This window comes from Tachysurus fulvidraco, chromosome 21 (assembly GCF_022655615.1).
Source record: "Tachysurus fulvidraco isolate hzauxx_2018 chromosome 21, HZAU_PFXX_2.0, whole genome shotgun sequence".
In the NCBI taxonomy this organism is placed as follows: domain Eukaryota; kingdom Metazoa; phylum Chordata; class Actinopteri; order Siluriformes; family Bagridae; genus Tachysurus; species Tachysurus fulvidraco.
The window spans coordinates 6,528,329-6,543,867 of NC_062538.1; the positions used below are offsets into that span (position 1 = coordinate 6,528,329).

General features: G+C 38.3%; 1 protein-coding gene across 8 annotated transcripts; it reads left to right on the forward strand.

Moving 5' to 3' along the window:
- The first annotated feature begins 53 nt into the window (after nucleotides 1–53).
- Nucleotides 54–15,529, forward strand: LOC113649095 (phosphatidylinositol-binding clathrin assembly protein-like). Of its 8 annotated transcripts, XM_047805517.1 has the most exons (20): nucleotides 926–1,064; nucleotides 2,202–2,303; nucleotides 3,180–3,322; nucleotides 4,262–4,337; nucleotides 4,443–4,545; nucleotides 4,662–4,755; nucleotides 5,914–6,025; nucleotides 6,657–6,763; nucleotides 7,815–7,856; nucleotides 10,002–10,087; nucleotides 11,138–11,192; nucleotides 11,667–11,809; nucleotides 11,970–12,067; nucleotides 12,333–12,443; nucleotides 12,524–12,554; nucleotides 13,251–13,410; nucleotides 13,553–13,576; nucleotides 13,662–13,718; nucleotides 14,520–14,636; nucleotides 14,837–15,529. In XM_047805517.1, the coding sequence occupies exons 3-20, from the start codon at nucleotides 3,185–3,187 to the stop codon at nucleotides 14,849–14,851; spliced, it is 1,569 nt and encodes a 522-aa protein (XP_047661473.1). In that variant the 5' UTR covers nucleotides 926–1,064; nucleotides 2,202–2,303; nucleotides 3,180–3,184; the 3' UTR covers nucleotides 14,852–15,529. The 8 variants fall into 8 exon arrangements, with proteins under 8 accessions (XP_047661472.1, XP_047661475.1, XP_047661474.1 ...); XM_047805511.1 differs by lacking the exon at nucleotides 2,202–2,303 and having other exon boundaries at nucleotides 804–1,064; XM_047805513.1 differs by lacking the exon at nucleotides 2,202–2,303 and having other exon boundaries at nucleotides 808–1,064; nucleotides 13,278–13,410.
- Nucleotides 15,530–15,539: the final 10 nt, after the last annotated feature.

Here is a 15,539-nt window from a genome sequence, read left to right on the forward strand (position 1 = left end):
GATGCCCACCCCGGATAGACAGACCCCCTCCTTCTCTCTTCTCCTCCTCCTCTTTCTCAGGTCACCTGATTCTGCCATTTTGCGCTGAGCATCCGGATCTGAATTGGTGGCAAACGCTGGATTTGTTCATCTGTGGCATCAAGATGCTGAAATGCTGAATTCGCATGTGTAAGGACCTTGGTGTAAGACTGGGATTTGGATGATTGTTATGCTTATTGCTCTATCCTCATGAAGCAGGCTGAAGGAATCTGACAATGACACTAAGTAGCTAGCTTGAGCCTGATCCTGATCCTGATCCTGAACCTGAACCTGGTTCTCATTCTGTTCTACTCTGCGCTTTAGTGAGTGTATACCGGGGCGTTTTTCTGCTACAAGCTTCACCTTAGCTTCTCACCTCCAACAACAACAAGAAGAAAACGTACATCGTAACGCCATTGGTATCGGAGCAGCAGTTACATGGTTAACCGGCGGCGCGGGAGGGTAGCAGTCACCATAGTGATGTCCTATTGCGGGTAGTAACGCACGCACGCACGGTCTGCTTCAGTTAACCGCATTTCGATCGCTCGTCACTTTCGGATCGTTGGGGGTTTATTCAGTGCGCGCTCGTTCGTCCTTGATCGGCACGACGTTCAGCTGAATCTCAGCGCATCCCGTCGATCTCTGCACACATCCAGTGCGCTCTCCACCCCTGCAGTGAATACGTCCATTGATTGAAACGCGATCTCTCTCTCTCTCTCTCTCTCTCTCTCTCTCTCTCTCTCTCTCTCTCTCTCTCTCTCTCTCTCTCTCTCTCTCTATTTTTTACACACACACGCACACACACACACACGCACACACGCACGCACACACACACGCGCACACACACACACACACACACACACACACACACACACACACACACACACACACACACACACACACAGAAGAACAGATCATGTCGGGACAGTCTATCACGGACCGGATCGCCGCGGCGCAGCACAGCATGAGCGGTTCAGCCATCAGCAAAGCCGTGTGCAAGGCCACGACGCACGAAGTCAGCGCGCCCAAGAAGAAGCACCTTGACTGTAGGTTAAGTCCATACATCGTCCTTCACAACGCAAACATTTATCTAGCCTCATCGCTATCCGGCCTTCATACGTCGATTGGGCATATTATTTTATTTATTCCTTCTCTCTTCACCCCCTTTACTATCCTATCCATAAGACATTCACAGCCTATTCATTACGTTTTTACATGATTATCAATGGGCACCAATTATCATTTCCAATTATACTCAAGGTCAGGGTAGCAAAGCCCATACTAAAAGCCTGTTCAGTAGACAATAATCACACATTTCATAAAAACACGAATGGGGCCTCACTGCAACAATATAAATGATGTTGAGGAATGTCATGGTGTTGGTTATGTTGTATTTTAATAACCCTCTGATTCTGATTCTTTCCTTGTACCCTTTATGTACAATAATGGCATACGTTAAAAGCCTTGGCGTGTTAACGAGTTCAGAATCCCATACATCTCAAACATACTTGATCAGAATGAAATGACAATAGCATAGGCCTACAGTATCAAGGGCATATGGAAATTGATCATATATGATGTTAAAGCATTCACAAAACAATTCAATCAATTCGATCAGCTTTTATTTATGCTGTTTTTATTATCAGTGCTATTGATAAGCAGATGACAGTCAATGCAGGTCTGGGGAGTTTATACTGTATACAGGGTACATTACGTATTTATTAATGTTTAAATATCCAGAACAATTTCTTATATTCACTGCTGAACAGATGTTATTCTGCCACATATAGTCATAATCAACATAATGTTTGTGAAAATGCCACCATGAAACACATGAAATATTTCGTACAGAAATATCTGTGATGTTAGTAGTGATGATGGTGCTAATGTATGGGTTGATGCTGTATCATTATTCTTGTGAGAAGATAATAGTAATAGCTAGTTCAGATATCTCAAGCATAAATAACAATCAGGTTTTGCAGTTAACAACAAAAGAAAATACAAAATCATTTGGTTTCTTTCCATTTTCCTGTGATATTCAATGTCATATTAATTAGAAAGCGTATTTAGAAGTAGTAGAGAAAGTAAACATTGGACTTCTGGTTCCATAATGCAATGCAGCAATGAGTTATAGTAGAGACTCTGCTAGATAGCGATCTGCTGTGTGTTGACTTTGGTATTAGCCTGAAAATGAAGCTTTTGAAGGTGATCGTTTGAGCAGAGGATACAGAAGATGAGTTGAGAAAGCTGGAAGGAATAAAGCACTGCTGCATTAGTCCCTTTAGGTAAGGTTGAGCTCCCATAAATCTTAGACACAGTTAGATATTAATATGCAAACCATACATGCTATATTTTTCCTTTAGGTTTGGGCAGCTAGTAAATGCAAGGAGATTTCAGGAACTATTAAATTTTTTCTAAGAACACTAGGAGTTGTTTGTGATCTTCCATGAATCTTTGGTCTTTAGAGCATACTAGACCCAAGTAGACCCAAGATACAATTAGAGTTTTCAATCTCAAGCTTGGCTGGAAAATGCACCTGAACGCTTGTCTATTGTAGTAGATCTGGGGTTATAAGGTCCTCCGTCTTACATTGCAGAAATAAAATTATATTTTTGACTAAGAACATCAAACCTTTCTTCAGCATTCTAGAATATTGTACCGTTTTCCCTTCTCTAATTACTTTGGCCTCCTTAAAGTCCTTTCTCAGTGTCTATTCCATGAATAAATAAACCCTAGGCCTATTTGAATATTACAATTCATTTGCCAAGAAGGACAACGAAAGGTTTTTCAAACCAGTAGCTGGCCAGAGTAAATTAAATCCCCCAAAAATTAAATTTCCACTGTTTGCTGATGACATGCCTAGAAGGGTCCACTATGGAGTTAAGCATCCACCAGCCTCACAAGTCAATGTGAGTTTTTCTTTAATTCACAAATAAGTTCTGAGAATAGTTCATTATGGGAGCAGGTAATCAATTAAAATCTCAGTTAACAAGTTTAGCACAGAGGTAGGCCTTAGGGACATTAGAAAAGCAGTTAGCTCTGGCATTCTCAGCAATACACCTGCTATCTGTTTCTCTCTGCCTATTTTTCCACAAGTGTTCCTGAGATATATTGTGATGTCAAGAGTTTCATTTGTGTCTTTGTTTTTGTGCAATGCCTAGATCTGATGCATTGCACCAATGAGCTGAGTGTGAGTATACCTCATCTGGCTGACACGCTGATTGAAAGGACATCCAGTCAAAGCTGGGTTGTGGTGTTCAAGACCCTTATCACCACACATCATCTCATGATGTATGGCAATGAGGTAAGAGGCACAGCACATTTTTCAATGTAACTGAATGTGATTACGTTTTAACCCTCTATAGACCTGCAATCATATTGTGAAAAAAAATAAATAACTTGTGTTTTATAGATTTATTACATCAAAAAAATAGATTTGTAAATTCATTTATAACATATTTCACACTTATATATAACAGTGGGATATATCGTTTAAAATATTTCATCACACATGGAATTTATAAATGCCTATTTCTTATATCAAATTCATTTATAAAATTTATTTGTGTTTATTTTTTACTCCTAAATTAGGAAAACATTTTCTTATCATGTTTATGTATACTGTAGTAAAATAAAAAAGTGAACTCAATACAAGTGATTTAGGATACCTTGTTAAAATGTCCACTATATTAAACACTATGCTATACCAAAACTCTAAAAACTCATTTTTTAAATCCTTTTTCTACAACATCCTTCCATAAATTGCTTGATATCTATCTAAAAATGCATAAAAATGTCTAGCTAGATTATGCTGGCACGCATGTCGTATGTATTGACTAATGAGCTGTTGCCATTCCTGCAGTTTAAGTCTTTATTTATTTATTAATTATTCTACAGATGGTGCATTTTATTTAACTTGTTAAAAAATGCTTTATTATTTAAGTGATTAAAAAATACTTACAATGGTGTAATTTGACCAGGTAATGCAAAATCTAATAGTTCTTGTTCTGGTTGCCTTGGTAACCAGTAAATTTAATTACATGGCAGAAAAAAGTTGTATTACAAAAATAAGTGCAGGTCCAGGTTCGTAGGTCCATACAGGGTTAACTAGTGTGCGGCAAGCTTTCAGTTTCAGTTTAAGTGAATATATGAACATGATGAGAAAAATTTAAATGATGGATATGACTATAGTCATATTTGTCAGAGAGCTTCACTTACAAGTGTTATTTCATTCTTTAAATAGAGGTTCATCCAATATCTTGCATCCAGAAGCACACTCTTTAACTTGAATAATTTCATAGATAAAGGGGCATTACAAGGTGAGTATGAGTTTTAAAACAACACCACACTCTAAATGTGTCTCTCCAGGCAGCAATTACAGGACAAGACACTTACTTTTACTTTTGAATACTTATTTCCTGTAGGTTATGACATGTCCACCTACATCAGACGATATAGCAGATATCTCAATGAACGGGCAATGTCCTACAGACTGGTAGCAGTCGACTTCACCAAGATGAAGAGGGGGTAAGTATTTTTTGTTTGTTTTTTGTTTTTTAACCCAAAGCGTCATAGGATGCTTCTGAAGACATACTTTCATTTACGGCTTTGGCAAGCTTCTCTAAGCTTTCACTGGTCTGTAGGATTGATGGGGTGATGCGCACTATGAGCACAGAGAAGCTGATGAAGACCCTCCCAATTATTCAAACTCAGCTGGATGCACTTCTGGACTTTGAGGTAAACCTGTTTGAGAGATGAGATAGTGGATTTAGCACAGAAATGCTGGACTAGAGAATCTGCAATGCCTCAGAAAGGCTCAGTAATGCTAATAATCTGGCCAAACTCCATGTTGTTTGTTGAAGAAAACAAAACATATCTATTAGGATGAAACAGATAAAAATTATAAAGTCTGAAAATTATTTAGTCTGATTTGACTGAAATCCGCTTCTTTCCTCGCTTCTGTGATCTATTTACATCCTCTCTACTTTGTATGTCACTACTGACACTTGCTATGGAGTTCAGAGGTCTGTTCAAATACTGAATTCTTTCCTATTTTCATCAAAATAAGAACCCTATCATATTCTTATAAACCCTATGAAGTTCTCTTATAAATACATGTATATTATATGACTAAAAGTATGTGGAGAGGCTGACCGTTACATACATATGTCACCTTTTTCTGGTCTGTCATAAAGTATGAAGTGCACAACTGTATAAAAAGTCTTTGTTTGCTGTAGCATTATGATTTCCTTCCACTGGAACTAAGAGGCCCAAACCTGATCCAGTATGATAGTACCCCTGTGCACAAAGCAAACTCAGTGAAGCAATTGCTTAGCATGGTTGTTGTGGAAGAACTCGACTGGCCCGGACACAGAGCCCTGATCTCAACCCTACTGAACACCTTTTTGGATGAACAGGAATGCTGTCTGTGCACCAGGCCTCCTCACCTAACATTAAAGTTTGACCTCAGTAATTGTTATTGCTGAAAGGGCAATTTCCCATTGGCTATACTCCAAAATGTCTGGAAAGCCATCCCAGAAGAGTGGAGGTTACTATAACAGTAAAGAGTTAGGAACTAAATCTGGAGTCCACATACTTTTGGCCCTACAATGTACATCTTTGTGCAGAGCCTTACCCCAAAAAAGGTTTCTGGGTTTAAAAAAAGCTGAAATGTTGTCATATACAGCAAAAATCCTATAAGATATCATTTTCATCTGGACAAAAGGAAAGGCTGCACATGCTCATTTCTGTTATTTAGGACAATCCAGAATCCTAAGGCACTTAAATGTCTTTTGGCATGAATTGTATTTCTTTGGGTTCAATATTTTATCATCACTACATTCGGAATTGTAAGTTTGGCAGTAAACTGCATTACACATCTGATTTTCCTTCTAGGCCAGCTCTAATGTACTGACAAACGGTGTGATCAATGGTGCCTTCATGTTGCTCTTCAAGGACTCTATCCGCATCTTTGCTGCTTACAACGAGGGTGTTATTAACCTTCTAGGTAATAGTACAGCCCCTTGTATATATCTGTCTGGTGTCAGTTATGTTGCTGTTTATTGAAGGGATATCAGCAGGTGGTGTAATGCTGCCCAAGGTGATGCAAATTCTCTGTTACTGCTACTAATTTGATTATTTTTCTACTAAATAAAACTGAAATCTTTTATTCTTCTTATACCACAGCAGTTTCCCAAAGGTTGCATTGTTTTATTAATTAAAGAATGACGTGTCATCATTTTATCAGTTTCTAGTTACATTTAATGTCGTAATGGAGCCCTCACAAAATGCTGATATTGGAGCAGCTATAAATATATTTCAGAGAAACCAGAAAAAACATGCGTACTGAAGTTGGAAAACCTTACTGACATTAGAGACTCTATTTTTGTGTTGTAAATGTTAAATAAACCTAGCAAAAAATGTGGAGCATCAACCATACAAGCCCCTGAGAATGAACTGTCACTAATGTATTAAAAGAAGCACATAATTATTATTAAAAATGAATCAACACCTTCGGACCAATCCAATTAAAAAACAATGCTGTGGTATAAGACATTTAATTCAATATGAATGAAATTACTGGAAGATTCTGTGCTATTGTACAGCTTTTGTACTAAATACCTTGTTTCGTTTCAAAGAGAAATATTTTGATATGAAGAAGCACCAGTGTAAAGAAGCCCTGGAAATATACAAGAGGTTTCTAATCAGGATGACCAAGCTCTCAGAGTTTCTCAAAGTGGCAGAGGTAAAATGTTTCTGAATACACTCAATGCATGGGTTTGGTCGGGCTCTTCCACACAGGCCCTTTTTTATTACTGCCCCTCTTGGCTTTCGGTTCAACTTTTACCAAAGGTTCCCCTTCATTCTGCCTGTTCTGCTGCCTGCACTGCATGCGTTAGCGAGATGTCTCTCAGTCTATCTCAGCAACAATAAGACCAATGATGTGTTATTCATATGAAGATCAACTATTTCAGTCATTTGACTTAAGTTTGCAGAAATAAACCCAGTTTTGCAGTCCAAATGCAGGGCACAGTTGTCAACGTGGAATAACTTTGACTCTGATCAAATATGAGTGAGGACATTGTAGTGTTTCGTATCTAAAAGGTTGATGGATAAAGGTGCAGTAATGGTGTCCTATGCTTTTAGAAAATGAGTATTCATTAAAGCAAATGCTATTTTTTGACAACTGTGCCACATGGCTGGAATTTAGCCATTCCTTTTATTTATTTGTTTATAAAGCATAATGTCTTGCTGTGTATGGAGGTAATTTTTGGAAAAAAAAATCCTGCACATCCTGCTTAATTTCTAGATTCTGTTTTATTATTTTGTCTTTTTTGGCTAAGTAATATGTCTCTTCAGGAACTGGGTGCAGTGCTATCCAAAAACAGACTAAAGTTGACTTTAAGAGCGCATTTCTTTATTTGTATAACAATGTGTGTATGCCATTTTTTCTTGTCCTTTTTTTTTCCAAAGTCAACATTAGTTGTGTGTTTCTTTTGGATGTTTCTCACCTAGTCATAAATATTTCATCTCCGTTCACATGACCAAAAGTGACATTTCATTGTTTTCTCACCCATGAATTCAACATCAAAATCCTTGTTGTCTATCTCTTTGTACATGCAGTTGTCCATATTTTCTTTAACACCCACACAAACGCCGCATGGAGTAATGGCTCTTTTTCTTTATTCTTCCTCCCTCCTCCACATACCTCTTTTCTGGTTTTTATTTTATTTTACCTCTTATGTTCCACATTGGGTTTTTTGTTCTCCTCCCTCTTTTCCTTTTTTGTGTCACAGCAAGTTGGAATTGATCAGGTTGACATCCCAGATCTCTCACAGGTTAGTGGCACATTTCATCTCAATTTCTGCCATGTGGCTTCACCTAAAATTCTCATCACCACCTCACCCCATAGACCTCCATCCCCAGCCTCCCCCATTTCCTCTATGTTTACCCCTCATCTACCAGACTTTTAGGATAGGGGCCTCCAGAAACTTACTCCATACCCGCGCTCTCCCTGGGAATCTGATGTGCTGTTTTGCGTTTTCTGTTTTCATCAGAGGTAAATGGGTACTAAAGCTGGTCACCTTTGACCTCAGAGAAGCTCTCTCATTTATGAAGCCTTATGCCTTGAATATTGCCATGTGTATTAGCACAGCATTTTATTAGGAATGAAAGGCCGTTCAAGGCTATTGAGGTTTGCGATGACGTCACGTTTAGATTAAGTGCTTGCTCTTCAAGCCACCATTTCTTACTGGTAAAATCCATGAGAAATTTACAGCGCTTCTATTTCCAGTGCAGACTGATATATAGCTGAATGGTGTTTGTGCCAGAGGGATTATGGGTATAGTGTTTAGCTTTTACACTGCGGGCACTCACCATTGCTATATATCTCTGCACTGGTAGGGTATCTTTTGCTTTAATAGCTTTTGGGAAGGGTTGTGAATGTGCATAATAAATAGAATGCCTTAAAACTGGAGCAGGGGACAAAACTTTGCCTGGCACCATCTGAAGTTTATAGTCAGCAACCATGCCAAACGTAGGCCTCCAATTTATGCTGTTCTTTGCATTTCATGCCAATTACGCTCCATGCCGACTGACAGAGGGGTGCTGGGCACACATCTCCCCCTTCAGTTTGCCACCATTTGGCTTTTTTCGTTGACATTTTCATTTACATCAGACAGGGACTCCTGAAGGTGTTGGGCTGGCATACTACACAGTGGTACCTAACCATGTCGAAAACATTTTTAAATGGAAGGAGTGCCTTGTTTACTTCAGCTGAAGCAGTATTCAGAAGGCCTGCATAATGTAACATCCTTATGAAATGGTTCATCAACCAACATTAACAACAACATCGCAAAATATATAGAAAAGGAAAATCCACAGGTTGAATCGTGCTGTGAGAGATAGTATGGCCTTTTGTACACTCCTACAGCCATGTTACCTTTCCTTAACTTCTTGCTATCTTTTTCGTTTCTTTTTTTTTTAAACAGTCTATTGTTTCTTCACGTATGTTTCAGATTTCTCAGTGGGCTATTCCTTGTTTTGTCTCCTCTTAGAGTGTCTGAGAAATCTGTTCTTTTGTTAGTCATGGAAATCCTCCCTCGAACTGGCATGCAGAGTGGACACGTCTAGTCCTTGAAAGGCAAATGTTGTGTAAGAACAAAGTCATTCTCTTGAAAAGTTAATGTTCCTCATCAGCCAGTTCAGCTCATTGATTATAGCCTATAGAGGAAGAAAAATGCATTTCTGTCAGCAAGTGCACACACTCATGTTCTCATCCAGCATTTGCCTTTCTCTGTATAACCTGCTTTGGCTTCCAAATGTTTTTATTTCCTTTTCTTGACGATAAAAGGGCATGTGTTTACTGAACTATTCCAAAAGACTTGACACATGAAAATATGTAATTTGCTGCAATGCAATCATGAAATTGAACTTCAAGTGGAATCCAAAGTTTAGTAGGTTGCGCTTTGGCTTTTTATATCTGTGCTTCTTGAAGTGCTCTGCATGGTCAGGAAAAAAAAAGGTCCCACTTTTCTGTTTGTAGAAAAGTCTAATTTGTGTCTCCCCCTTTGAGAAGTCCTTGATCTCAGTTTGCTTCACAAGCCGTGTATGAGGTGTCAGAACACTTGCATGGGAAATAACACAATTTTATTTTGCATGTACAAGCATCTTCTATTGAATCTTTGTTGCTTTTTCTCCCTTTTATTTTAGAGGCTCATGAACACTATTAGGTTATGTCAGTAATGCAGACCTTCCCTTTGTGACTCTGTACATGTTTTGTCTGTCTATATTTATGTGTCCGTGGATGAGTGATGGAGAAGTGTATGTATGTAGTGTCTGTGTGTTTGTCAAATGTCATGTTAATATATGTGTGAGGGTCTGTGAGAGTGTATGTCTGTGTATGTCTGTGTGCTTATGTATGGTACTCATTATCTACACGTGTGTCTGAAATATCTCTTTTCCTCAACCTGCGTCACTTCCAGGCCCCAAGTAGTCTCTTACAAGCTCTTGAACAACACTTGGCCTCTCTGGAAGGCAAGAAAATCAAAGAGCTCTCCTCCATCAACAGGTATCTTACAGATACACATATCAGAGTAAAAAGTTCATGCAGTTAAACTGATCCTCACCCAGGGATGCTGGAAAAAAAGCAATTATGTGGCACAGTAAGACGTAGTTATTAAAAAGCATCTGCTTATAAACAGGTCTCCACCAGACAGGACATTTTCTTCAAGCCAGAATGAAAAGAATCCTGCAGGCTATACATTATATAATTTTTTAAACATTGAATGTTTTATACCAAGCCACCTCCTGAAAAAAATTTCTTATTTCCATTTGTTTCTGCGATTGTAACAGAAATCTAACAAAAGCACAACATTACAGTTGAACATCAGTACAGTACATACAGCACATGGATTAGAGAGACAAGTACTGTAGTTCTATTTTACATTAATCGATACAGTCAACTTCCCATCTTTATTAGGATACGTAGACCAGGTCAATTGTGCAATTATCTAATCAACCAATTATCTAATCAACCAATTACATAAAATCGTGCAGATACAGGAGAAAAGCTTCAGTTAATGTTGATCAAACATAAGGACAAGAAAAAAATCAATTAAGTGACCAAAGTGACTGACTGTGACATGGTTGTTGGTGTCAGATGAGCTTGTTTGAGCATTTCAGAAACTGCTGATCTTCTAGGATTTTTACATGCAAGTCTGAAGAATTTGTAAAGAATGGTGCGAAAACTAACCAGCAAGCAGCAGTTCTGTGAATGGAAGCATCTTGTTGGGCTGCATGGTGAGAAGAAAAGCATCTCACATCTCACAGTGTGCACAACACACCTTGGTGTGGATGAAATACAACAGCAGAAGACCATTTTGAGTTCCACTCAGCCAAGACCCTGACTCAAGAATATGATGCTACAGTGATCACAGACTCACAGACCTGAAAAACATTGTATTTATCAGCCCATCTAGCACCAACAACCACACCACGGTCATGACAAGTTACTGAGATCACATTTTTCTACATTATGATATTTCATGTGAACATTTTAAAAATCAGTCTTTCAGCTTTTAGACTGATTATTACTGTTTATTACCTTTCCTGTTTGCAGGGATGAGAAACAGCAGGCTCAGGAGGCTGATGGCAACAGATTACAGCCTGCAAAGGTGAGACAACTCACAGTTCTTATGTCTCACTGTTTAGTTTCTGAACCTAAAGGCAATATTTAACTGTACAAAATGTAATATGTCATAACCTCCCTTAAGTCCAAGTATCACTGTAACTGTTTTTGTCAAAATGAAACTTGTTGAAAGTATAATTTAATATAGAAATATCTCACAGATTTATTTAGTAAACAACAAATATGCCAAAATAAACATATGTAAATGTAGTATGTTTTCCAATAATATAAGATCAAATAATACCTGAAAAATATAACACAATTTAACTTTGGATGTTCACTGAAGTGAAGTTGAGATCTAAGTTTTAAAATACTGATGCCAATAATTGTTATCTTTTTACATTACAGAGGAATGAAAGTTATAAAGGACTGGTCTTAAAATGACTGTGAAATATTTACAGAGGAAATTCAATCAAAAAGAGACCCTTGTTGATATGCTTCTTATTTATCCTCACCACAGGGAGTACAGCTCAAAGATATTGGCATGCAGACCCCAACGGTGTCCCCCAGTGGGCAGTCTGTGGGCAGTGCCAACAGCAGCTGCACCAGCAGTGGTGCTACTGAGCTCCTCTCTAATCCACCAGATCTACCCATCACAAACGGGTACTGAGAACAGTACAGTACTCACACTGTTCACTTTATAACTTATGGGATGGTTAGATATTGTAGCTACTATTTGATATCCATTTCATAGACCTTTGAATATGTATATTATCCTTAAAGGTGTAAAAGTAGTGTGTTTTTGTGTCTCTTGAACTAAAAGTGTGCACAGTTTCACCAGTGATCATTTCGACCTCCAACACAACCTCAGCGTCCCTGTTCCGACTAGCACCCTGCCTGCTACTAACAACGGTTGGGGAGGTCAGATTTACACTACTAACACAACCACACATACCAACATGAATTATTTTCTTACGTATTTTCAAATATTACATCTTTATATGCCTGCCAAATGACTTCATATTTTTCCTTTTGCAATTGTAAATTGATTCCTGCATGACTGGACCTTCTCTGGGTGAGTCAAAGTTTTGTGAATGAATGTAATGATTTGTAAGGGCAGAGAAGACACACATTCCATTCATGTATCCTTGTGTTGTCTCCTGCCACAGGTTGCGTTCGCTTTTAGGACCCCTACTCAAGCCTAATTCACAGGTCCACGGCCAAGGCACACATCACTATAACGGAGGAAAGTTACTGACTAACGACCTGGACTCCTCTTTGGCCAACCTAGTGGGCAGTAGGTCTTTTATTCATGTTGCATTTATATAGTTATAATCATATTTTATTTTCTGATCTGATCAAGGTTGTTTCTCATAGATTTGCACTTTGGAGCACCCCTGGCCAAAAAGTAAGATTTTATCAGTACATTCATTTGATTAGGTACGCATCAAATATATGATCTTCCCTATAGCACACTTTGCATATACTCTATATGGCAAAGGTTTGTGGACCACCGCATTCATATGTTCCCTTTCCCCAAACTGCCGCAACATTGGAAGCAAACAATTGTATAGAATGTCTTTTGATTCTGTAGCATTATACTCTTTACTGAAACTATGCAGCATATAAATGTTCCAGTAAGACACACCGTCCATGACGACATGGTTTGCCAAAGTTGGCGTCGCAATTTCACACCAAACCTTCTCAATCGACATCGGTGTCTGACCTCACTAATGCTCTTGTAGATGAATGAGCACAAAACTCCTGTGCCACAAGCACTGTTGAACAAGCACATATTGTCGTGATTATCAGGTGTCCACAAATTTTGGGCCATATTGTATACACAATTACTTACTGTAGCCCATTTGATGATGTCCTCAAAAATGTACAAGTAAATTTGCTGCCACATGAATAGCAGTTACCAGATATTTTAGACCTGAGTCATTTAGACTGATCAAATAAAAAAATTCTGTCTAAATAAATAAAAAATATATATGAATGCAGATTAATTGCAATCTAATCTAACATACATTTTGTCTGCATATTTATTCTGAGGCTCCATGCTGTTGGCTTGTTCTAATATTTGTGGACTGGTCTTTGTCAGTGAAGACGGACTATGTTTTTTCTTTAGGCCAGAGATGCAGTGGACCCACCTGGAGAAGAAAACCACAGGAGGATCTCACTGGCAGTCTAAAGCCATGAGTGGCACCGCACAGTGGACACACACACACTTGGCCCCTGCCCCTATTCCTGTGCCACAGATGGTAGGAGCATTTACTTTTTTCAAACTTCAGCCACAAATTTCTCTGGGAATATAGACAGTGTTACATAAACACAAGGGCAAACAAAAGCTGCCTTAATGGCTAACTTTATCATTTCTTTTCCTCTTCCATCTGTTCACTGCAGAATGGAATGATTTATACTGGCTATGTAAGTCTCTTCATTAATTCCTTGTGAGAAATCATATTGAAATCATTTGTTGTTCATAATGTGTACTGATTTGTTTATATTTCAGGCACCAGCTCCGGTAGCATTACCAATGACAACCCCCCAAGTGCCTGTATATGGGATGGTACGAATTAAAAATGACAAATGTTTAGATTTATAAAATCATGTGAAATTTAGATATTTTCACAATATATATATAGAGAGAGAGTAGCTTTAATACTGTAGACTCCGTGCCTGTATCATAGCACACTCACAGGCATGTAACATTATAGATAGATAATTTTAGGAATCGGACAAAGCAGGGAAAACACACTTTTTCTTTACATGGGGCTTCTGCTGTACAAGCCTCTATGTTGGTAATTACAAACGAAGCTGTAAAATATGAGAATAAACAATAAATTTGCATGATTTATGATTGTCTTGAAGCTGGCATGATTGCATTGAGCTGTTTGATGAAGTTAACAGAATTAAAGTTAATGGACCATGAAGAATTTAACAACGTTGTGGTATAAAATACATTAACTGTATTGTCTTTATTTACAAAAGTAAATTTATATTGAGTCTGAGGCTCAACTTTCTGGTAGGAGAATGTAATGTAGCTTTTAAATGGCTGCTGTTATTGGTTGTATCTATATGGTGTAGGGTTTTTTTTTTTTCATATGATGAGAGATAAACAATCGGTTTATTCAGTGCTAAGCTGGATGCTGTAAGCTTCCCTTCTTCGGTAGCATTAGTAAGTTTGTAGTTGTAGTGCAAACCTAAAGAAGCAATCAGAAACCATTCATGTCCAATGTATGCATTTTGGGGCAAGGGTATATGCTGTATAGTTTTTTTTAACTATCCTTTTGTTATTTTCAGTTCTTTTACTAATATAATTGTATTATTTACCACTATGAATAATCTCTCTGTGTTTGATTTCTAATAGATCCCTCCTCCCATGGGCCAGATGAGTTCAATGCCCTTGATGGCACCCCAGCCTGTAATGTACAACCAGCCTGTTCTCCGCACCACCAACCCCTTTACCCCTATCCCTGGGACTCAGGTACAAATTGCATTTTCTTTGCAAGTTAATAACTTCACATATTATTTAACCTTGAAATAAGATGATGTTTTTTGTTTTTCCATAATTTAGTCTAGTACACACAGGATGCTGTTATATAATTACTGAAATATTACTGTGACAGACATTTCACTGAAATATTTAGCTTGGAGTCGACAGATTTTATTTTTTTCCATTTTCAGATGCACTTCATGTAGCGCTAAGGAGAGCATCAGACTGACAGTAGCGCCAGAGGAAAAACATCAACCAACCCAAAACCAAATATGACAACGGAGAAGTGAGAATTGGTTCAGAGACTGACATATTCATGTGCCATTTTTGCCCCTTGAGCTGTGTGTTTGTAGCATCCCTGCCCCAAGAGCATAACATAGTCCTGTCATTTTACACGTTCTCTTTAATTTCCTAAGTGTCAGATCTAGTGATTCTAGATGGCCCTCTTAGATGATGTCACTGGCTGAATGCGAAAGGAGTGACAATGTATAGTGATTTGCGGTGGAATGAAACAATGTCATGATGTCAAGTCTCCTGCCCCCCTATTTCCCTCCCACGGTCGGAGAGTTTGTTGTTGTAATTGTGTGCACTTGAATCTTTAATGTTTATAATGTCTAAACCAAGCCACGGTTTTGTATGCACATTGCCTGAATAGTGTTTCGAACCACTGTCAATGTTGATGATCGTGCCACAGTTGCTGGCCTCCTGAATTCTTGAGTCCTGGAGAAACGTGTACAGGTCACTTTTGTACATTTGTCTTGTCCCTGAACATTTTGGACTTCACCTTTACAAGTTGAAGCTGTTTATGCATACAGTAACTTGTAACATTTCATTCAGGTATGGTTAAGGTATGGCTGTATGGATTAAAAACAAATACAGCAGTGTGCTCGTGTC

Bases quoted from the DNA above. Each gene is read 5' to 3' on its own strand.
- LOC113649095 (XM_047805511.1), top strand. From the start codon at position 935: ATGTCGGGACAGTCTATCACGGACCGGATCGCCGCGGCGCAGCACAGC. The intron at 6,764-7,814 runs GTAAAATGTTTC...TTTGTGTCACAG, and splicing joins AGTTTCTCAAAGTGGCAGAG to CAAGTTGGAATTGATCAGGT. The intron at 12,068-12,332 runs GTCAGATTTACA...GTTCGCTTTTAG, and splicing joins TACTAACAACGGTTGGGGAG to GACCCCTACTCAAGCCTAAT.